The following is a 23041-nucleotide window of genomic DNA, read 5'->3' as shown; positions in this document are numbered from 1 at the left end:
AAGTATCAATGGCTATTAGCAGATGAATGCAGATAGTCCCATCACAGTATTGGGGCAGTAGGGCTGGAGCCCAAACCAGGAGACTTACTGGATTCTCAATCCAGTTGTAGCACCTGTTATTTTTAAAGTATTTTAAACAGCTAATTGGTCTCCTATCTGTTCACTGAAGGGGTGGAAGCCACGCTGAGATCCCTTCCAGCTCTATTCTGACATAAGATTGCTTACTTGAAGCATGCTAGCCAGCACTATATCCTTGTTTTCCTTCAAACACTGTTAATTCTTAGATTAAGAGTTGGGTTAAGAGTTCATGTTGCTGGTGAGAAGAAGCTTGCCTCTTTTTTTAAATGCCTGGTGGGCCAAAGCTTTCTCTCTCCCTCCTCTTCTGTCCCCCACCCCAAAGAGAAAAGGCCCTCACCTCGGGGTGGGGGACGGAAGAGGAGGGGGGGAGAAGGCATTTTTTAAAAAAGAAGTGAGCTTCTTCTCACCAGCAACGCTTAATTTAGACTTTGTCCTGACAGCGGCTGGTGTTGAGGTGCACCTGAAGTCTTTGGTCCGTGCATTAATCCCTTCCCACACTCTCCCCTCTTCCTGGATCTGAAGCCCTCTGGCCCTGATCTGTTCCTCACCTGGTCGAAGACTCCTGGATGAAGCTGGCAGGTGTGATCTCCTCCTCTCTTTCCTCTTGTCTACTGCTTGCAAAATCCCCAAGGCGGAGTGGTGTTAAAAGGCTGACTCTGCCCACTGCCAGGAGTTTGATCCTGATGGGGCTCAAGGTTGATTCAGCCTTCCATCCTTCTGAGATCAGTAAAATAAGGATCCTGATTGTTGGGGGCAAAATAAAGAACACTTATACGTTATCAACTGCCCTTGGGGGTGATGTAAAGCAGGATGGGGCAGTATACAAGTCTACTGTTGTTGCTGAGAGAAGAGACACAGTTTTTATGGCCTCCGGTGTGTCCCTGGGGACGACTTGCATCAGAAAAGAAAAAAAAACAAAGCATCGACATGATTCCCATTGGGGAATTCCTCGCTGAAAACTTTGGAGTTTCAGAATAAAGGCTGGGAGCTGGAAACTTGGGCCAAGGCCCACGCAAAATAGAATAGCAGAGTTGGAAGGAACCTTGGAGGTCTTCTAGTCCATCTCCAATTATCTTGCTGCCCACCCAGGTTGTGTGACTGGAGAGTGGGGGTTAGCACAAGTGACACAGAAGGAACATCTGGATGACCCTTCAGTGGAAGGATTGTGGCCTCCAATAAACACAGCGGTCCAAAGAATTTCAACGGTTTTATTTCATTTAGATAAGCATTTTGTAGAGGAGAAATAATGGAGAAACACAAATGGCTAACTCAGCATGCCACAATTTTGTCAAGGAGAATTCACATAAAAATAAGAGAAGAACTGGTGGTAGAGGAATAGAATTTTACGTGTTTTTTTTAAAAATTTAGAATGATTAGAAAGATTTAAACTAGACAAAATAATCTACAGTTTTGAACACCGTAAGACTAGGTTTGAAACAGGATTGTGTACAAATGATGAAAGTGAAAATGTTGGAACTTGCAGAGGTGGCTAAATTCACTTCTTTCCTCAAATTAAAGACAATATCTATCTTTATTACCAACTGGAAACCCTTATGGGATTTTGCGTGAAACAGAAAGAAATAACTTATGGTTTATGATATTAATAATGAAACAAAATGCGCTTTCGGAAGAAGCATGTTGCAACCGTACAGTAAGAGGTAAACTTATAATTGCATTCATAATTCATGTAGAGAAGTTTGGAATCAACATCTTCCCCCTCCCCTCCCCTCCCCTCCCCTTTCTTTCCTCCGACTTCCTTCCCTCTTCTCCCCTCTCCTTCCCTCTCCTCCCCTTTCGTTTCGTTTTGTTTTCTTTCTTTCCCCCCACTCCCTTTCCTTTCCTCTTTTCCTTTCCTTTCCTTTCTTTTCTTTCCTCCCATTTCCTTTCCTTTCTGTTCCCTTCCCTTCTCTATCTTCCCTTCCCTTTTCCCTTTCCTCTCTTTTCCCCTTTCCTTTTTCACAAGTCCACCCTGCATGATAAAATGCCCCTCCCCCTTTTTACTTTCTCAGCAGTGATTAGAGGTGCCTTTTTATACCTTACAGAATTTATTTGGCCTTGTACACCAATGGTGCATCATTCCCTTTCAATTTAAATTTCCTTTAAATTGTAGACAAAGTGAATTCCAGCCTTTTCATCACCTTCTTTCCCATTGTGTGATGGATGATGCCGACAGAGTGAATGCTGTTGTGATGGATTACAGTGAAGTGGCAGGTTCCCAGGAAGGAAGGAGCACTTCCCAAGGAGGGGAGCGAGAAAAGAAAAGAGGCAGCACAGCCCGGAGATGAAGAGGAAGAGGCTTAGGACAGCCACTCAGAGTCACAGAGTTCGAAGGGACCTTTGAGGGTCTTCTAATCGAGCCCCCTGCTCAAGCAGCCAACCCTATACCATTCTAGACAAGTGGCTATCTAGTCTATTCTTAAAAGCCTCCAATGATGGGACAGCAGAGGGGAGCTAGACAAGACACAGCAGAGCCTGCAGATGAAGAGGTAGAGACCAAGGATAGCCACTCTCTAGAATCACCCACCCTTCCTTTCCCTCTGTGCCCCCCTTCCCATCCAACAGCTGCTACTTTGCAGACCAGGATAAGCAGAGAGGGAAGGAAGGCAATCCAGTTTTTCTTCACTGCTTTCCAGGAGATGCATCTTCCTTCTCCTGAGTGCCCAGAAGTTTTTGTAGGGCCCCTTTGACCTCCTTGTTTCGGAGGCTGTAGATTAGGGGGTTCAGCATGGGGGTGATGATACAATACAGGGTGGAAACTAGGGTGTCCACCCCCAAGGAGTAGCCCGCACTGGGACGGTTGTAATTCAAATTGGCCATCCCAAAGTAGACAATGACTGTAATCAAGTGGGCAGCACAGGTGGAGAAGGCTTTTCTCCTTCCAGTGCTGGAACGGATCTTCAGAATTGTAGATAAGATGTAGACATATGAAATGACAACAAGAAGGAAAGGGCTGAGACCCACAAAGACACTTGCTGTGTGAAGAGCCATCTCGTTGACATAAGTGTCGCTACAAGCAATTTTCAAGAGTGGAGGGACATCACAGAAGATGTGATGGATCTTGTTGGCTCCACAGAAGGCCAAATCGGTGGCCAGTGCAGTGTGAATGGCTGAATCGAGAAGGCCCCAGACCCATGAAGCTGTAGCCAGAGGGACTCGCACCCACTTACCCATGAGTTGAGCATAGCGCAAAGGTTCACAGATGGCCGCATAGCGGTCGTAGGCCATCACGGCCAGCAGTGCGCATTCAGTTCCCGCAAAGGTCATGAGGAAGAACATCTGGGCCATGCACTCGTTGTAGGAGATGGTGGGCTGCTGGCGCAGGAGGTTCACCAGGATGGTGGGGAGGGTGACCGAGGAATAGCAAATGTCCAAGCAGGACAGATGGCTGAGGAAATAGTACATGGGACTACGGAGGCGTGAATCCACCTGGATCAAAAGGAGTATGACCGCGTTGGCCACCAAGGTGATGAGGTAGATGGCCAGGAACAGCAGAAAGAAGAAAGGCTGACCTCTGGGCATGCCGGAGAACCCTAGGAACAAGAACTCGGTCACCTGCAGGGTCTGGTTGCCACCTGCCATGAGATCCATCAAGCTGTGGTGGACAATGTTGGACCGCAGTAGAATTCAGGTAGTAGCTGCTCCTTTCAAATCACAGCATGAAGGAGAAGCTTCAGACGCATGAGGGAACCACTGGACCTCCCAAAGGGCAACTGAAAGAATTAAACATTCTTTGTGTTGAATAAAATAATCATCAGGTAGGAGAAATGATTCTGGGTTTCTTCTAGTCAGGTGGAAGTTTATTATAGATGTGTCCTCCAGTTAACTTTCCCCAAAAGCCATATGGCACACATGTTATGTGTAACTTAGCATTTAACTTAACTTAACATTAACTTACTCCTGATTTTGCACCCCTGTGCAAAGACACAGAATGATGATTGTTGGACGCAGCTGGAAATGAACAACACAATTCCTTCCATGCACTGTGTTCCTCTAAGATCCTTCATCTGTTTTGGGGGTTTACACAAAGAATTCATGCCAAAAATTGTAACTAAACAGAAGCGGTGGCATGAGGTAGTAATACTAGCAGTGATACTAATGAAGTATTAACAGATAGCTCAGATACTATGTTGGAGATTATTAGGAGGGGATCCTAATAGTTGTGCCAATTTCCCTGCAGCCACAAGAGTCCAGACTCAATCATCAATCATCCAGACCCTCTTGGTCCCAAAGATACTTTTTCTTCTCCAAGAGGCAATTGGACTTTCTTAATTTTTTTCCTTGAAAACGTTTCGCTTCTCATCCAAGAAGCATCTTCAGTTCTGAAAAAGACTGAAGAAGCTTTTTGGATGAGAAGCAAAACATGGATTATTATTTTAGCGGTGCGATAGATATCAGGATAATATTGTAAAATAAATAGATATGAAGAATGGGAAAAAACAGATGTACTAGTAAATATGTATTAAAATATGAATAACAATGGAACTTAATGCACGATTAGGGAAATATATATAAATATATATTGATCTAAGCATATCTATTAATAGTAGAAGCATATGGACTGAAGAATTGGAAAGAACATGAATAGAAATTCCTTAAATGTATACATGATTGTGATTGATACTAAGACTGTATAAAGAGATGTTGAAAAATGGAAAAATGAAGGATGGAATGTTGATTTAACTATGGAAAGATGAACAACGAAATAGGTGGAAAACATGTCCTTGAATATTATAGCAATATGAAAGAGGAAAAAATAGGGATAGAAAATAGTGGGGGGAAATAATAATTATATGTTAATATGTTTTTTATTTATTTATTTAAATAAGATTTTATTGGTAAAACGAAAATACAACATCCATAACTTGTAAAAAACAATACAACTACATTTCGAGATATTCCCATACTATCAAATCATATAAACATCAAAGGTTAGGTATCTTATTCCTTCCCTCCCTCTTCTCTTCCCTCGTTTCTTCTTTTCCATACCCTTTTCTTCCCTCCCCCCTTACTTCCTTCTTCCCTCCTTTCTTTTCTCCTTTCCTTCCCCCTCCTTTCCCTCCCTCGATCCCCCCTCCTTCTCCCATACCTTCCCTCCTTCCCTTCCTCTTTCCCTCCTCCTTTCTTTTCTCTTAATCTCCCTCCTTTCCTCCCTCCCTCCTTCCTTCCTTTCAACTCTCCTTCTCTCTTTCTTTCCCTCCCTCTTTCCCTCCCTCCTTCCTCCCCCAGTTTCTTCTCTTTCTTCTCTCCTTCTTTCTTCCCACCTTCTTTCCCTTCTCTTCTTTCTCTTCCTCCTCTTTATCCTTCCCCCCTTCTTCTGCCTTTCCTGTTCCTCTCCTTTCTCCTCTCCATCCTGACTTCCCTACTGTCCTCCTTCCCTCCCCTCTAACCTCTGTTACATTTACATTTAATATGTTAAGATATAGAAAAAACCAGAAAGACAGTTTAGAAAGGAAGAGTGATAATAAAAGACATGTATGAATAATATGAAACAATGGAAATCAAATGTAATATTTAGGAATAATAAGATTATGTGTACTGAAATGTATGTTACCCAGTTACGACACCATTCATGCATTGATATGTGTAAAGAATATTAAAAATTAAAAATTGGATTGAAAAAGAAACATTTGCAAAGGTAAAAAAAGTCCAGTTGTCTTTTTGGGACATCTGAGTCCAGATGTTCACCCCCTTCCTCCGAGGTTTTCCTATTGTACCATCAAGATAAAAACCTGTCCCAACTTCTTCTCAGAAGAGTAGCTGACTCAACAAAAACACCTTTTCTCCTTCTGAGGGAAGAGGAAGAGGAAGGGGAGAGAAAGCTTTGCCCCATCAGGCATGAAAAAGGGGTGAGCTTCTTCTCACCAACAACATGCAGTTTATGCATCTTCCAGACCTGGGATCTCCAACCTTGGCAACTTTAAGACTTGTGGACCTCAACTCTGAGAGTTCCTTGGTGCAGGCATCAATCACCTCCCCCCACCCCTTTTCTCTTTGCCCCTCGTGCTCCTCACCTGATCAGAGTCTCCTGGATGAAGGTAGAAGATATGCTTCTTCTTCTTCTTCTTCTTCTTCTTCTTCTTCTTCTTCTTCTTCTTCTTCTTCTTCTTCTTCTTCTTCTTCTTCTTCTACTACTACTACTACTACTACTACTACTACTACTACTATTTCTCTTTCTCCTCCTCCCCCTCCTACTTTTTCTTTTTCTTCTTCTTCTTCTTCTTCTTCTTCTTCTTCTTCTTCTTCTTCTTCTTCTTCTTCTACTACTACTACTACTACTACTACTACTACTACTACTATTACTACTACTACTTCTCCTCCTACTTTTTCTTCTTCTTCTTCTTCTTCTTCTTCTTCTTCTTCTTCTTCTTCTTCTTCTTCTTCTTCTTCTTCTACTACTACTACTACTACTACTACCTCTTCTTCTCCTTCTCCTTCTCCTTCTCCTTCTCCTTCTCCTTCTCCTTCTCCTTCTCCTTCTCCTTCTCCTTCTCCTTCTCCTCCTCCTCCTCCTCCTCCTCCTCCTTCTTCTTCTTTTTCTTCTTCCTTTCCTTTTCCTACTGCTTGAACACTCCCCAGTTGGCCTTTCTGTCTTGAGGAGGGTCTTTGTTTCTTGTTCTCAGCCTCCTTTAGGCATTGGAGGTCTCATACCTGCCCTGCGTTCATCCTGTGTCGCACACAGAGCCAATGCTTGCAAAAAAAGAGAGACGCACATTTTATGGCACCTGAGATGTCCCTGGAGATAACTTGCATCACAAAGCAGAAGAAAAAACCATTCACAAGCTTCTCGCTCGACAAAGGGTGGGAACTGGAGATCAAGACAACGTGGAAAAGTGTCCAGTGAAGTTTATGTATTCATTTGTTAAATTTATATGCTTCCCATCTCTTTTATGAGGTGAAGACTAAAAAGACAAATAGAAAACAATTACTTTTCTTAAAAAGCTTAAAACTAGAACTGTTGGAATCCATTCCGTGTGTGTGTGTGCAGGGCAGTTTCTGCTATCTGAAACACACATACACAGGGATGCAAAAACATCGCACCAGAAACATCTTTCCGGCCTAAACGGCCAGGACTCACTATGCAGCCTCATGTAAGATGAACTATGTGAGCCAGCTACTCCCACACATGCCCTTTCTCCCCCCCTATGCTGTGCTGTAACTTTCTATTCCCCCTTTCCCCTCCCAATGCCATGCAGCTTGTTGTCACATAACTCCTTGTGTAGGTGTGGTGGTCACCCATGACCCAGTGCATAATAGGGCATGCGCAGCCACGCTGAACCACAGGAAACAAACTCCATAACATCCTGACATCCTGATAGTTCATAGCATAACATCCTGATAGTGCATAACATAACATCCTGATAATTCACTCTAGATGTGCCTTACCCAATGACGCCCAGGATTTGACCATATATACACAGAACTTCCCTGAGCAGTAGATTAGCAATTGTATTTTGACAAGGCTGTCTTAAATCACATGCTATTGCTCCTCCTGCCTTTGTCCTATCTCAATAAAAGGGGCTACCAGACCCCAATCTGGGTCGCTCCATCCCGAGAAAGCTCGTGTCTGTGTCTTTTCTCAACATTGGCCTCATGGACGAACCACGGGTACTTCACATAGAACCAAGGAGATGGACAGCATAGGGATGAGATCTTTATCATAGATCTTCACCAAAAAAGCCATCACAGTTCTAGGCTGCATAAACAGAGGGATAGAACCAACATCACATGAAGTGTTAATACCACTTTATAATGCCTTGGTAAGGCCACACTTGGAATACGGCATCCAGTTTTGGTCTCCAGGATGTAAAAAAGATGCAGAGACTCTAGAAAGAGTGCAGAGAAGAGCCACAAAGATGATTAGGGGACTGGAGTCTGAAAGATATGAAGTACGGTTGGAGGAACTGGGAATGTCTAGTTTGATGAAAAGAAGGACCAGGGGAGACATGATAGCAGTGTTCCAATATCTCAGGGGTTGCCACAAAGAAGAGGGAGTCAAACTATTCTCCAAGGCACCTGAGGGTAGAAGAAGAAGCAATGGGTGGAAACTAATCAAGGAGAGAAGCAACTTAGAACTGAGGAGAAATTTCCTGACAGTGAGAACAATTAATCTGTGGTAGAGAAGTTGCCTCCAGAAGTTGTGAATGCCCCAACACTGGAAGTCTTTAAGAAGATGTTGGATAGCCATTTGTCTGAAATGCTATAGGATTTCCTGCTTAAGCAGGGAGTTGGACTAGATGGCCTCCAAGATCCCTTCCAACTCTGTTATTCTATTCTATTCTATTCTATATCCCATCAACCACCTCCATTGGTGTGGGCCCCTCTCCTGGGCTCCAAGCCCACCAGCAGAACCAGGTTTTGATATTCTTCTGGAGGACTAAAAGGATGGGAGCAGTGGCGGAATGTTCCACAAGACAGGGGCCTCAGCAGGAAAGGCTCTTCTCCTTCACTCCACTAGTCAGAATTCCTTTCAGGTGTGGCTTCAACCAAAAGTCCAATTGGCAGGGATGGTGTCGGAGATGGCCAGGGAGAGCCCAAAGGGGGCGGTCAAATGCGCCATCAATTTGGAGTTGCTATGCTTGCATAAGAGAACAAAGCCCAGCCCGCCATGAATTCCATTGACTCTTATCTGGTGCCTTGACCATTAATAGATCAGATTTTTGTATATAAAGGTAAAGTGTTCTCAGGTCCAGTTGTGCCCAACTCTAGGGGGTAGTGCTCATCTCTGTTTCTTAGCCGAGGGAGCCAGCATTGTCTGAAGACATTTTCATGGGTATGTGGCCAGCATAGTTATACACCAAAGGTGCACTGAATGCTGTTACTTTCCCACCACAGTGGTGCCTATTTATCTACTCACATTTGCATGCTTTCGATCTGCTAGGTGGGCAGGAGTTGAGGGAAGGGTGCCATTTCTTATACATAGGTAGCATGAAATAAACTTGTGGTAGTACCTTTGAACTCTATTCCACTCTTGGTTTCTTGCTCGTGACAGGTGGAAGTGCAGCAATTGTCTTCCAGAAGCTTCTTAAGGCTTTCAGGGATACTACTACACAAGTTACTTGATGTGAGGTACTGTTCATTAAATTGGGCTCTAGGGATCAGTTGGGACAGTTGGTGTTGTACCAGCCTCTCTGCTACGTAGCAACCTCCCTGCCTGAGTCTCGTGATGTCATTTCTGGATTGGAAGTGAAATATCCCTGATTTATGGCCTTAGATAATGTCCATCTGGCCTCTGTGGGGCTAGGTGTGGCTCAAGACTCCATGGCTACCATGACAACCATTGACCTATCTTAGGTCATCTAGGCCTTGGGATGGTGGTCACATACTCAGTTTGGGTTTCCCGTCAGAGCAGTGGAATAATGGGTTGTGTGAATGATGTTGGGGTAGGAAGGAGGGGAAGAGATGGTACCTAGGAGGCCATCAGAGAAGAGAGGCAGGAGTTCCCAGCTTTATCTGAGATGCTCACAGTAGGATATGGAAATTGAAAGAAGAGACTATTTATGGGTTGAATTGTAAGGTCCTTGGTGCTCTCTGAGCTTGGTGGTTTTCTTGCAGATGTTTCATTTCCAAACTTGGTGACATCATCAGTGTTAGAATGGAGAGGGCTTTGCTTCTAGCATTCCCTTCTAGCACTGCTGACGTTCCCTAGGTGGGTCATGAAATGTCTTCAAGTAAACAACCAAGCTCAGAGAGCACAAGGACTTCACAGTCCACGTCCTCCTTGTCCCCGTCCTCCTCCAAGCCCATCCTCTTCTAGCACTGATGGTGTTATCTAGTTGGGTCATGAAATGTCCCCAAGAAAACCACCAAGCTCCCAGAGTACCAGAACACCCACAATTGTCATTGTCATCATCCTTCTCCTCTTCTAACCCCATCCCTTGTAGCTCTGATGATGTTACCTAGTTGGGTTACAAAATGTCTGCAAGAAAACTACCAAGCTCAGAGGAAACCAAGGACCTCACAGTCCTCCTCCTCCTCCACCACCTTCTCCTCCCCTCTCTGCAAACTCCATTCCGTTCTAGCACTGATGATATTACCTAGTTGGGTCATGAAATGTCTTTGAGAAAACAACCAAGTTCCCAGAGCACCAGGGACCCCACAATTGTCGTCGTCATCCTCCTCCTCCTCCTCCTCCTCCTCCTCTTCCAACCCCACCCCATTCTAGCACTGATGATGTTACCTAGTTGGGTCACAAAATGTCTGCAAGAAAACCACCAAGCTCAGAGGACATCAAGGACCTCACGGTCCTCCTCCTCCACCCCCTCTTCCCCCCTCCCCCTTGTAGTATTAATGATATACCCTAGTTAGTTCATAAAACATATGCAACCCCCCCCCAAAAGTCCAGAGAGCACCAAGGACCCCCACCCAGATTCTCCCCTCTCCCACCATTGCCCCTTTTCATCTGGACTTGGAGGCAAAGTGGAATAAAATCGAGAAGTTTTGGGAATATATTTTATTTACTTTGTTAATCCAATTTATACAGTCTCTAATCTGTCCCCCCCAAAAAAAACCAACTCTGGATATGGAACAAGATAAAAATAACAAAAAGGACTACTCCGTCCTTTCCAACTCTGTTAATCTGTAATTCTGTAAAATCCATCCTCTCTTAGGTTGGAATCCTAACCCATTACTGGGTTTTGAATGAATTTTCACTGAGATGCAACGTCCCACCTACTCAGAAGGGAAAAATCTCCCTTTGTTTTCTCCTTGAGAGCGGTTCTGCAGGAATCTTTTCTTTAAACAGTTTATTTATATATTTCCACATTACATACATACGTGCTTAGTGAACAGAGTATTGCCTGGATCAATTTATTTTTATACAATAATACTTTTCCCACTCCTAATTTCTACCTCTACTGTCCAACCATTTATAAAACAAGCCTCTTGTTCGAAAATACTTTCCATCTTCTTTTTCTTTTATTTTCAACGTCAGTCTATCCATTTCTGCACAATCTAAATTTACATCATCCTCTGTGGGTGTTTCCTCATTTTTCCAGCACTGTGAAAATACAATTTGTGCTGCTGTCAAGGCATGTAATATTAAGTGTAGATTCCCTTTATCATACTTTTCAGGTGTTATGCCTAGCAAAAATATTTCTGGTTTATAATCTATGTGCTGTTTTAACATTTTCTCCAACCATGTATGTTTTTTTGTCCCATATTTCTTTGTTTTTACACATGTCCACTACATGTGATAGTATTTTCCCAAAGTCTGGTTAGGTTCTGCAGGAATCTTAAGGATGTCCTGCTACTCCAGTCCCTGTACATAAATTTCATTTTTCTTAAGGAGCAGAAACGCACGAAATGCTACAAAAGATTCAGCCCTAGATAGCAATAGCAATAGCAGTTAGACTTATATACCGCTTCATAGGGCTTTCAGCCCTCTCTAAGCGGTTTACAGAGTCAGCATATCGCCCCCACAGTCTGGGTCCTCATTTTACCCACCTCGGAAGGATGGAAGGCTGAGTCAACCCCGAGCCGGTGAGATTAGAACCGCTGAACTGCAGCTAGCAGTCAGCTGAAGTGGCCTGCAGTACTGCACTCTAACCACTGCACCACCTCGGCTCTTAGATGAGGGCTAGACCACCTTCTGGCAGCCGAGAACCTTCTTCATGGCCCCCTTCACCTCCTTGTTGCGGAGGCTGTAGATCAAAGGGTTCAGGAGGGGGTTGATGATACAAAACATGGTGGAGATGAAGGTGTCCACCTCTAGAGAGTAACCAGCACTGGGCTGGTTGTAGTTCACAAAGGCATTTCCAAGGCAGACAATCACGACAGCAAGGTGTGAAGCACAGGTGGAGAAGGCTTTGCGCCTACCGGTGTTTGAACGGATCCGCAAAATGCAGCCCAAAATGTAGAAGTAGGACAGGATGATGAAGAGGACAGGGACAAGGCCCACAAAGATGCTGGTGATGTGGTTGGTCAATTCATTGACCCAGGTATCACTGCAGGCGATTTTCAGGAAAGGGGGGACATCACAAAAGATGTGAGGAATCTGGTGGTTGTCACAAAACTCCAACTTGGAGGCCAGAGAAACGTGGATGGCTGAGTCCAGGAAACCCCAGAGCCAGGTGGCCACAGACAGCTGGACGCAGACCTTGCCCCTCATCAGGTGGGCATAGTGCAAAGGTTGGCAGATGGCGGCATAGCGGTCATAGGCCATGATGGCCAGCAGTGCCGGCTCACATCCCGCAAAGCCGATCAGGAAGAAGGCTTGTGCCAGGCACTGGTTGTAGGAGATGGTGTATTGCTGGTGTAGAAGGTTCGCCAAGATCTTTTGTACCACCACAGAAGAAAGGCAGATATCCAAGCAGGACAGCTGGCTGAGGAAGAAGTACATGGGGGTGTGGAGACGGGAATCCAGGAGAACCAGGGTTACGATCATGAGGTTGCCCAGCAGGGTGACCAAATAGGCAGCCAGGAACACCAAGAAAAAATGGATGTGGTGTCTCTGGAATATGGAGAATGCCAGGAAGATAAATTCTGTCTTCTGTGTTTGGTTCTGAGAATCCATCAGGAAGAAAATGGACAGCTGGGAAGAGAGAAATGGGCATGTGATGGAATTAGAATTAATATAGCGTGAGAAGAATTAGATTGCTGAGCTGGGGGTGAAGAACCTAATTCTTCTCCTGCTTTCTTGGACTTTTACCTGCTGAGAAGCTCTGTGGAGCATCCCTTCCAAGTTCTGCCTCTGCATTCCATAAAGAGGACGAGTGATCTTATCATGGTTAAGGTGACACAGCATGGCATATAGATGGACTGAGGAGGAAGAAGCAGCCCTCCAATCCTGCCTTCTCCAACTCTTGTGTCCTGAAGGTGACATTATGATTGTCTAAGCTGGACCAAAATGTTTTTATTATAATTCCTCAGGAAGTCACCAGCCTATGATAGACATGATAGTGGGACATCTTATATTTTTCAGTGGGTGATATTCCTTTCCCCGGAAACAGCTTCTTCCAAGGAGCACCAAACATTCATGGAGAAGGTTGTGAGGAAGCTCCAAGTTCAGGATGTGTGTACCTAGTTTTGGTTGTCAAGATCTAGATCTATCTTTAAAAAGATGTTGAGACTCTAGAAAGAGTACATGAAAGCACAACAAAGACGATTAGGGGAACGATGTATGATGAACAGTTGTGGGAACTTGGTGAGAAGGACTAGGGGTGACATGATAGCAGTATTCCAATATTTAAGTGGCTCCTACAGAGACAAGGGGGTCAATCTACTTTCCAAAGCAGCAGAAGGTTGAACAAGAAGCAACTGATGGAAAGTAAGCAAGGGGAGAACCAGCCTAGAACTAAGGAAAAAATTTCTGACTGTGAGAACAATTAACCAATGGAACAACTTGCCTCCAGAAGTTGTGGGTGCTCCATCACTGGAGGCTTCTAAGAAGAGACTGGACATCCTATAGGGTCTTCTATTTGAGGAAGGGGTTGGACTAGAAGACCTCCAAGGTCCCTTCCAATTCTGTTATTCTGTATTCTGTAGACACTCCAATTAAGTTTCTCCATCAACTTTCTTTGTTATAGTAGGAATTGTTGTAATAAGTGTGTGCTAGGAATCTAACTTGCTCCCAAGAAGTTAGAGTTTTTTGCCTACTTAACAATAGCAATAGCAATAGCAATAGCAGTTAGACTTATATACCACTTCATAGGGCTTTCAGCCCTCTCTAAGCGGTTTACAGAGTCAGCATATTGCCCCCACAGTCTGGGTCCTCATTTCACCCACCTCGGAAGGATGGAAGGCTGAGTTAACCTTGAGCCCGTGAGATTAGAACCGCTGAACTGCAGATAACAGTCAGCTGAAGTGGCCTGCAGTACTGCACCCTAACCACTGCACCACCTCGGCTCCCTAATATCTGCTCTCCCATCTTGCTCTATTTATACTTACAATTTTCTAAGCATTTATACAACTTCAGCACTAAAAGGTGTTGGAAAGCAATGATCATTTCTGGATTTTCTCTCTTTTATTATAAGCGTCCATAAACACTAGAATTTCTTCTGCACCTGCAGTGTTAGGTTAAAAAAAGTAGGAAGCACGTCTGGATAAGTTTCTGGTACCCAGGTTTGATCTAGGACATAAGGTCAAGATAGTGAAGAGATATAACAGTAACACTTTGGGTATGTTTAGCCTAACGAAGAGAAGGCTAGGCAGAAACTTGATAGCTATCCTTCAATTCATGAAGGGCTGACCCAGGGCAGAAGATGGGGAGAACTTCTTCAGAGGAAGAGGAGGTCCATTTATTCTCCAAAGCACCCGAAGGCAGGACAAGAAGCAACAGTTGAAAACTAATCAAAGAGAGATTCAACCTGGAACTAAGGAGAAATTTGACAGTGAGAACAATCAACCAGTAGAACAGAAGTTGCCTCCAGAAATTGTGGGTGCTCCAACGCTGGAGGTTTTTAAGAAGAGATTGGTTTCCTGCTTGAGCAGGGAATTGGCTTAGAAGATCTCCAAGCTCCTTTCCAACTCTGTTATTCTCTTAAATAGGAGAACATCTGAAGAGAAGCACCAAAAGGCAGAAGCTTAAAAGAGAGAAATCTAAACTCAAAATGAAGAGGTATTTCATGACTGTGAGAGCTACGAGGGAGTGGAAGACCTCTCTTCTGGAGTTGTGGAGGTTTTCCAGCAAACATTGGACAGCCCTTTGTCTGGGATGGTCTGAAGATTTCTGGTCTGGACAGGGGGTTGGATTAGAAAATCCCCAAAGTGTCAGCTTCTGCTTTGCTGTTGCTTCAGCTGCCATTGAAACGGGGAGGGAGGGCATAGTATTTGGGTGGGGTTACTTATTGTGCTGGAGGAAGATTCTGGAGGTCTTTGGATGGACAGACTACGCATGTGTGGTCACCCGCCTGGGTTAACGGCACCGACATTCCATCTTCGTGATGCCTTTTGAAGTTATCTCACACCTGACACTTGAAGGACTTATGATTGGACTAGGCCTATGATGCCAGGGGGTGTGGAATGGGCTATTCTATATATCAACTGCTTTCGCACCTAATTAACCAGACTTTGCTACGCAACCGCTCTTTAGCCATTTTTAATTAGTAAAAGTACATTTGATTTTCTACAAATGAAATCTCGTGGTCTTCTTTCCTAATTATTAAATGGAGAGGTGCTGACACAAAGTCTCTTCCAACCTTTTGATTCTATGATTTTTCAAGGTAGATATTTTTTGGGCGAAGTTTTATTTAAAGCAAGTCTTAGTCCTAGGGAGATACATAAGGTAGGGCTATCAGTGGTTACAGCTATCTGTCTCAGCAAGTGAAAATATTTTTCCAAAGCACCTGAAGGCCAGACAAGGAATAATGGATGGAAACTGATCCAGGAGAGATTCAGCCTGGAAATAAGGAGGAATTTTCTGACAGTGAGAGCAATCAACCAGTGGAACAGAAGTTGCCTTCAGAAGTTGTGGGAGCTTCATCCCTGGAAGCTTTCAAGAAGAGACTGGACTGCCCTCTGTCAGAAATGGTGTAGGGTCTCCTGCTTGGGTGAGGAGAGGATCTGGACTAGATGACCTATAAGATCCCTTCCAACTCTATCAATCTGTAATCCGTAAAATGGTATCAGATGTTCAAGACAACTTTAGAAAAGGTCAAGGAAGATGAGACATGATTTGCCATTTCTGAGCTCCCCTAAGCAGAAATTCGGAGGAGAAATTGGGCTCCTCTTGCTCCCCATGTCAATCTCTCCTTGCCGCATCTCCCCGAAAGAGGATGCTGGATGGATAGCTGCCGCTCACCTTTGGTGGTTATCCCAGCTGGAGAAGACCAGCTGGGGCTGAAGCAGAGTCATCTTCTCCCCATCTTCTCCCCCAGTTGGATACCATGAGATGAGAGCTGGCTCAGCCAAACCTCTTCTCTCAGAGCAGGAAGGGAGATCTTTAGAAGCTTCTTCTTACAAGAGAAGCAAGTCCCTCGGTTGTCTGCGTGGACCACGGTAGATGGTGGGCTTGAGGGAAAAGGTCCTTTGGTGTGTGGGCCCTAGGAATATTCCTCTCCTGGGTCCTGCAGGGAATAGAACTAGGAGGAGGTCCTCTGGGGCCAAACTCTTTCGTCTACAACTTGCTTGGAGACAAGTGAAGGCAGACAGGGAAGTTGAGTTGAGCGAGGGGTGAAAAGCACAGCAATTTTTTCAGATTTGAAGCATAACCAATGAAGAGCAAATACTTGAGTTTGGTTACCTCCAGAGGTGGGTTCCTACCAGTTCGCACCTATTCGGTAGAACTGGTTCGTCAAATCCACCGAACCGGTTAGAAGAAGTTCCACCAGTGGACCCGGAAAGCAGGCCACACCTACAGAAGAGGTTCCAAAAATTTTTGAAACCCACCACACACACACACACACACACCCTCACACAGAGAGAGAAAGAGAAAGAAAGAAAGAAAGAAAGAAAGAAAGAAAGAAAGAAAAAAGGAAGAAAAAGTGGGAGAGAGATAAAAGAAAAAAGGAAAAAGGGACAGAGAGACAAAAGGAAGGAAGAGAGAGAGAGAGAGAGAGAGAGAGAGAGAGAGAGAGAGAGAGAGAGAGAGAGAGAGAGAGAGAGAGAGAGAACACATGGCCAGCAAGCCACTCCACAAAGGAGGCCACATCCACAGAGTGGTTCAAAAAATGTTTGAAACCCATCACTGGTTACCTCCTTTGTTATTAATCAGTGTCTCCTAAATTTTTTCTCCTGTCTGTGACCTGGAATGGCCTGGTTGCTCCCGTTTACTTTAGGTACTACAAGGTCTGGCTGCTTATATTTCTTTTCTTTTTTTTTTTAAAAAAACCAGCCAATAGGACTCCAATTTGGTACTCAGAACTGAAATAACTAATTGTGTGTTCTCTGATCTTGGTGGTTTTCTTGCAGACATTTCATGACCCAACTAGGGAACATCACCAGTACTAGAAGGGAGTGGGGTTTGTGGAGAGGAGGAAGAGGAGGAAGAGGAGGAGGAGGAGGAAGGTGGGATCCTTGTTGTTTTCTGAGCTTGACTGTGTTTTTCCAGACATTTCATGACCCAACTAGGTACCATCATCAGTGCTAGAAGAGGGGGCTAAGTTCTAAGTTCTTATTTCTTTTTCAAATGATACCAATACTTAAAAAAGATGCAAACTTGCTGGAATGGCAGAAGAGCATTAACAAATTTGTTTGGGCAGGGAAGAAACCGAGAATAAAACTTAAAATAATGCAAGACGTACGTGACAGAGGAGGCTTGAAAATGCCAAACTTAAAATTATATTACGAAGCAGTAGTTTTATCAATAATTAGTGATTGGATTAATTCAACCAAGGATAGATTACTGAATATCGAAGGGCATGATTTGATATACGGCTGGCGTGCTTATTTGACATACGACAAGAAGGTGGATAAGACTTTCAAAAGTCATATGTTAAGGAACGCTTTATTGCGTGTCTGGAAAAAATATCAGCATGAATTAAATGATAAGATACCTATAGCAGTGGAATAGCAGTGGACTTATATACCGCTTCATAGGCCTTTCAGGCCTCTCTAAGCGGTTTACAGAGAGTCAGCATATTGCCCCCAACAACAATCTGGGTCCTCATTTTACCCACCTCGGAAGGATGGAAGGCTGAGTCAACCCTGAGCCGGTGAGATTAGAACCGCTGACCTGCTGATCTAGCAGTAGCCTGCAGTGCTGCATTTAACCACTGTGCCACCTTGGCTCTATGTGGGCAATTCCCAGACATGCAGTAGAGAACATAAGTATAGCATAAAAACAGGATGTAACTACATATAGACAGCTTCTTACTATAGAAAGAGGGGTAGAACAGAGTGGGGTTTACAGAGTGGAAGAGGAGGAGGAGGAGGAGAAAGGGAGGAGGGCCTGAGTGTTGACTGCATTGAAGGTGCTGCTTTTGACCTAGAGAGCCTTTCATGGCATGGCATTAGGCTACCTGAGGGACCATTTCTCCCAGCCGTTCCATTACTCCTATAGTGCACCAACACTCAAAGTTGCCTGAGATATCCAGCTATATATGTTTGATTAGTGAATAAATAATAAAACATAAAATCCAAGACGACAGGAGTTCAATTCCCATCAGTGCCAACTCTTTAAGATAAATCAAGGCTATTGCCAGGTAGGTCAGGATTACTATTATTGTGATCTAGGAACAGGATCTGGTTGGTCTGAAGATACTTCCTTCTCCCCCACTTTATCTTCCGGTGAACTAGGGAGGGGCTTATTTGAGATGTTTTCTCACTCCTCCTTGGTCAGGGCTGAAGCCCTGCTTATCTGATCGTTGCCTTGGTAGAGGCTCTTCCTTAGCTTCTTCTTTCTCTCCCTAGGCCCTCCACATCCATCCTGGCCAGCAGATGTTGGCACCCAGCACATCCGAAGGGCAGGGGAATGGGATCTGCCAGGCACATCCTGAACATTTGATGTCCCACCCTGAGCAGAGGGGGCCTAGGAGAACTCGGCACAGCCAATTCCCACGGGATAATTTGCCATGGGACAAAAGTTACATCATGTGAAAATACGTTTATTTCCATTTCATTCCATACAATCAGATATAAACTGTGCATAACCGGGGCATATAACATTGAATAATAAACACAGCCCTCGCTTTTATAGACAATACCCCCCATAATACAAACCCAATATACCACCTTGACTCACCATACACCCTCTTTCACCTCCTCCAACTTTCATTTTTCCTTCCAACATTCCCCTCTACTGCCTACTTCCCCGCCCCCTCTATCGCTCCTCTCTCCCAATACATTCCCTCCCTTCCTTCTCCTCCTGCCTCCAATCCTCTCTCCCACCCTCTCCACCCCTCCTTCTTCTTTCGCTCTACTCCTCCCTTCGGTGTACCTCTATTGTCAGCCAATATGTTCAGCTTGTCTTATTTTTACACTAACATTAAAAAGCCACAGTATACAAGTGCAATCATGTGCTTTAAGATCTAACACATATCATATTTCCCCCCTCCCCCCTCCCCCTAGAACCCCCCCTCCCTTCCCTCCCCCCGACTTCCCAGAGCCCGTACACGGTATAACTTTTTAGCAAACACAGTCTAAAATGTCTTAAAACAAGTTACATCATATCAAAGGAATGGTGGACTAAAGGATGCAAAAGGAAGGACAAAATGCAGTCAACACTAATTAAAATAATTGTTTATTCATTTTTCAGTTATTACCGTATTTCTAATGTTGTACTATTATAACCTTTTTGATCTTCGTTAAAATAAAACAAACCACCTTTAGCCTAAGCATGGTGTGAGCTGAGATATAATAAGGTAGTTTCAGCTTTAAAATTTGAAACGATCTTCTCACATGTAGTTATAAAACTTTTTACCTGACCAATAGTTGACTGTTAAGCTTCTTTTTTTTATGGTTTCAAAGGTTTTATTTCTTTTAAGGCAAACATTTCATCATTCCTCAATCAGTAAGACATCGAAGTACGATTTTTTTGTATGCCAAAATAATTCTAGTTTACCACCAAATTCTTGTCTAGCCTAATGTATACCCCTCCCTCCCTCCACCCTCTCCCCCAACCCCCCTCCACCTCCCCCCCCGACTTCCCAGAACCCGTACACGGTATGGATTTCTAACAAACACAGTCTAAAATCTATTGAGGAGAAAAAAGAAATAAAAAACATTAATAACATTCTGCATTGACCTTAGCTTCTTCTTGCTGAACCAACTTTAAACAATTTAAATCATTTCTGATCTTAAGCATAGGCTAACTGGAATTTCTTGGTCCCGTATTTATTTTGTATATAGTCAATCCATTTTTTCCAGTCTCGTTTATATCTCTCATTTGAGCGATCTTTAAGGTATGCCGATATTTTAGCCATCTCGGCTAAGTTTGTGACTTTCAATGTCCATTCTTGGATTGTAGGCAAGTCTTCCTTCTTCCAGTATTGCGCCACCAACAGTCTTGCTGCCATTATTAGGTGCAGAATCAAATTAGTCTCTACCACTGTAAAGTCAGTACATATACCTTAATGTTAGGAATGCCTGGGATACTGAACAATGAAAGATAATTGGATTCACAACTCTAAGAGTTCACAAAGTACATTAAACTCAACAAACAAACAAACCAACACAAATGAGGTAAACACTAACTAACTTCATTACTTCTGTCAAAGTTTCTGCTAGCTTTTAACTGGTTAAGGTGTTGCATAGGACAAGTCATTTCCGTTTGTAGTAAACCTGGAGGAAGGCGGTGAGTCTGAATGCTACTAATTGTGAAAATCGACCAAACCCTTTCTTAAGACACATTTCTTGTGTCTTTTCTGTTCTGAGTATAGTCAGGAAAACCAAGACTTGGTCTCTTGGTGTTCCAGGAAGAGCTTCAAGGTTGTCTTTACAATATTTGAGAAGAATTCTATATTCTCCTTTCCAGGATCTTCCTCAGGGCCCCCTTCACCTCCTTGTTGCGTAGGCTGTAGATCAGGGGGTTCATCATGGGGGTGACAATGCAATACATGGTAGAAATCAAGGTGTCGGTCTCCAGGGAGTAGCCAGCACTGGGCTGGTTGTAGTTAACGGAACCATTCCCAAAATAAAGGAGGACCACCATCACATGAGAAATACAAGTAGAAAAAGCTTTGTGCCTCCCTGTGTTGGAACGGATACGCAGGATGGCTGCAAGGATGTAGAAGTAGGAGATTACTACAAAAAGGAAGGGACCCAATCCTACAAACACCGTGGCTACGTGGATTGTTATCTCACTGACAAATTTTTCACCACAAGCGATTTTCAGCAGAGGAGGTAGATCACAGAAGATGTGGTAGATCTGATTATGTCCACAGAAATGGAAGTTGGAAGCCAAGGCTGTGTGAACTGTTGCATCCAGGAAGCCCCCGATCCAGGCAATAATGGCTGATATCACACAAACACGTGGACTCATGAGGTGTGAGTAGTGCAAAGGCTGACAGATGGCAGCATAGCGGTCGTAAGCCATGATGGCCAGCAACCAGCATTCTGAGCCTGTGAAGCCTATCAAGAAGAACATCTGGGTCAAGCAATGGTTGTAGGATATGGTGTGTCTTTGGAGAAGGAGATTTGAAAGGATCTTGGGCACGGTGACCGTTGAGTAGCAGACATCCAAGCAGGATAAGTGGCTGAGGAAAAAATACATAGGACTGTGAAGATGGGAGTCCACCAGGATGAGAGTGATGATCATGAAGTTACCCAGAATGGTGATCAAATAGATGGTGAAGAACAGCAGGATGAGATAGTTCTGGCCATCTGTGATGTTGGAGAAACCCAGCAAAACAAACTCAGTAACTAGACTCTGGTTGCCGATATCCATGGGAATTTAGGGATTATGTTGACTCAATCTTAGATCTTAAGAAGGACACCAAATGAGATTTTTCTTCTTCTTATTTCTACACAAATGCCTCTTACACAATATTAGATCTGGAATCTTCACGTTTTGTAGGGCAAGAAAGAGACAATAGAAATGCTGAGAGGTCCACCTTTATCACTTGTACTTCTGTCAGTTGAAGAAACTCCACTTTCAGAGAACCTGCGGGGATGGTCCAGAGTCCAGCTCATGCCAAAATCCAAGACATCATTGTCTTCTTTGAAAATGATCCTTCTTTTGATAAAAGCCCATCAGTAGAAGCAATGTGACCTACCAGGAGAAAGAAATGGAGGGGTGAATATTAAAACAATGTAATGATCATTGATTAGGAACCAAGTTAAGATCTACCTCATGACCACATTAAGGATGAAGAAACAGTGGAGAACTTAGTTGTTGCAATCCCTATTCTCCATTTAACATTTTTATTGAGTTATAAAATAGGATAAGATTCAAAATACAAAAGTGTTGTGGCCCAGCAGGAGCCGTTGGAGCTGCCACCAGACCCCGACAGCGAGGGGCCCTTTGAGTCGGCTCTGGAGGATGTAGAGAACCATGGACAGGGTTCCGACTCTATATATAGATATGGGTATAACTTAAGGAAACTGGATGTAAATTTTAAACAGTGATTTGGAAAGGAGGATTAGAAAACTTTGTTATTAAATATTATGGATGTTTAGCTAGAATAGGACATAAGCATTTACTGTTAGTGGAGGATTTTAGAAATAGTAATTGAAAGGCCAGTATGTGGTTATATATTAAATCTTGGTATATTTTATGATGAAGGATGCCTAAACAATTATAGTCAAATGAAAATGGAGATATGATGATGGTGACATGTATAAATATTAGAGTTAAAATACTTGAGTTAATATGAATTATGTTTGTTGACTGTGGAAGAGATGCACAAAAGTCTTTTTGTAACCAACTGATACACTTTCTACAGCATGTAAAGAAGGATGTTGTGTTTATTTTAAATTTTAAAAAATCATTTAAAAAAGTATTTTAGAATATCTTTGTTAAAGATTTATACCCTGTATTGGTTCTGAGAAGTCGAGGGGGTGGGGGGAAGGTTGGGGTGGGTGGGGCTCAGGGGGGGAGGGCAGGGGGGGGGAGGTAAACATTTGTAAACTTTTTTTTCTAAATTTTTCAATAAAAAAAATATCTAGCAAAATGAAATTCAGTGGTGAAAAAAGTAAGGTTCTACATTTAGGCAGGAAAAATCAAATGTATATAATAGGTGGTAGCTGGCTCAATAGTAGGAACTGTGAGAGGGATATTGGTGGACAGTCACTTAAATTGGAGCCAGCCATGTGCAGCAGCTGCCAAAAAGGCCAACACCGTTCTAGGCTGCATCAACAGAGGGAGAGAATCAAGATCATGTGAAGGGTTAATCCCACTTTATAAGGCCTTGATGAGGCCACACATGGAAGATTTGCATCCAGTTTTGGTTGCCACGATGCAAAAAAAGATGTGGAGACTCTAGAAAGAGTGCAGAGAAGAGCAAGAAAGAGGATTAGGGGACTGGAGGCTAAAGAATGGCTGGAGGAATTGGAGATGTCTAGTTTAATGAAAAGAAGGACTAGGGCTGACATGGTAGTAGTGTTGCAATATCTAAGGGGCTGCCACAAGGAAGAGGGAGTTCCACCTATT

The 23041-nt window shown here is 43.6% G+C and overlaps 3 protein-coding genes across 3 annotated transcripts; all 3 read right to left on the bottom strand.

Moving 5' to 3' along the window:
• Positions 1-2697: 2697 nt before the first annotated feature.
• Positions 2698-3657, bottom strand: LOC106551738 (olfactory receptor 5V1-like). The gene has a single exon (XM_014069885.2). The coding sequence runs from the start codon at positions 3655-3657 to the stop codon at positions 2698-2700; it is 960 nt and encodes a 319-aa protein (XP_013925360.2).
• A 7996-nt stretch (positions 3658-11653) lies between these two features.
• Positions 11654-12604, bottom strand: LOC148043962 (olfactory receptor 1G1-like). Its single transcript, XM_087722500.1, has one exon. The coding sequence runs from the start codon at positions 12587-12589 to the stop codon at positions 11654-11656; it is 936 nt and encodes a 311-aa protein (XP_087578626.1). The 5' UTR covers positions 12590-12604.
• Positions 12605-20407: 7803 nt separating this feature from the next.
• LOC148043961 (olfactory receptor 5V1-like) lies at positions 20408-21337 on the bottom strand. Its single transcript, XM_087722499.1, has one exon. It carries the CDS (start codon positions 21335-21337, stop codon positions 20408-20410), a length of 930 nt encoding a protein of 309 aa, XP_087578625.1.
• Positions 21338-23041: the final 1704 nt, after the last annotated feature.

Source organism: Thamnophis sirtalis, unplaced genomic scaffold, assembly GCF_051295495.1.
Source record: "Thamnophis sirtalis isolate CommonGarterSnake01/CBP01778 unplaced genomic scaffold, rThaSir2_p1.2 scaffold_9, whole genome shotgun sequence".
Taxonomy (NCBI): domain Eukaryota; kingdom Metazoa; phylum Chordata; class Lepidosauria; order Squamata; family Natricidae; genus Thamnophis; species Thamnophis sirtalis.
The sequence above is the reverse complement of the archived record's forward strand: the minus strand, read 5'-3'. Positions and strand labels throughout refer to the sequence as shown.

Coding starts and splice junctions, on each gene's coding strand:
- LOC106551738 (XM_014069885.2), bottom strand. CDS start 3,657: ATGGCAGGTGGCAACCAGACCCTGCAGGTGACCGAGTTCTTGTTCCTA.
- LOC148043961 (XM_087722499.1), bottom strand. CDS start 21,337: ATGGATATCGGCAACCAGAGTCTAGTTACTGAGTTTGTTTTGCTGGGT.
- LOC148043962 (XM_087722500.1), bottom strand. CDS start 12,589: ATGGATTCTCAGAACCAAACACAGAAGACAGAATTTATCTTCCTGGCA.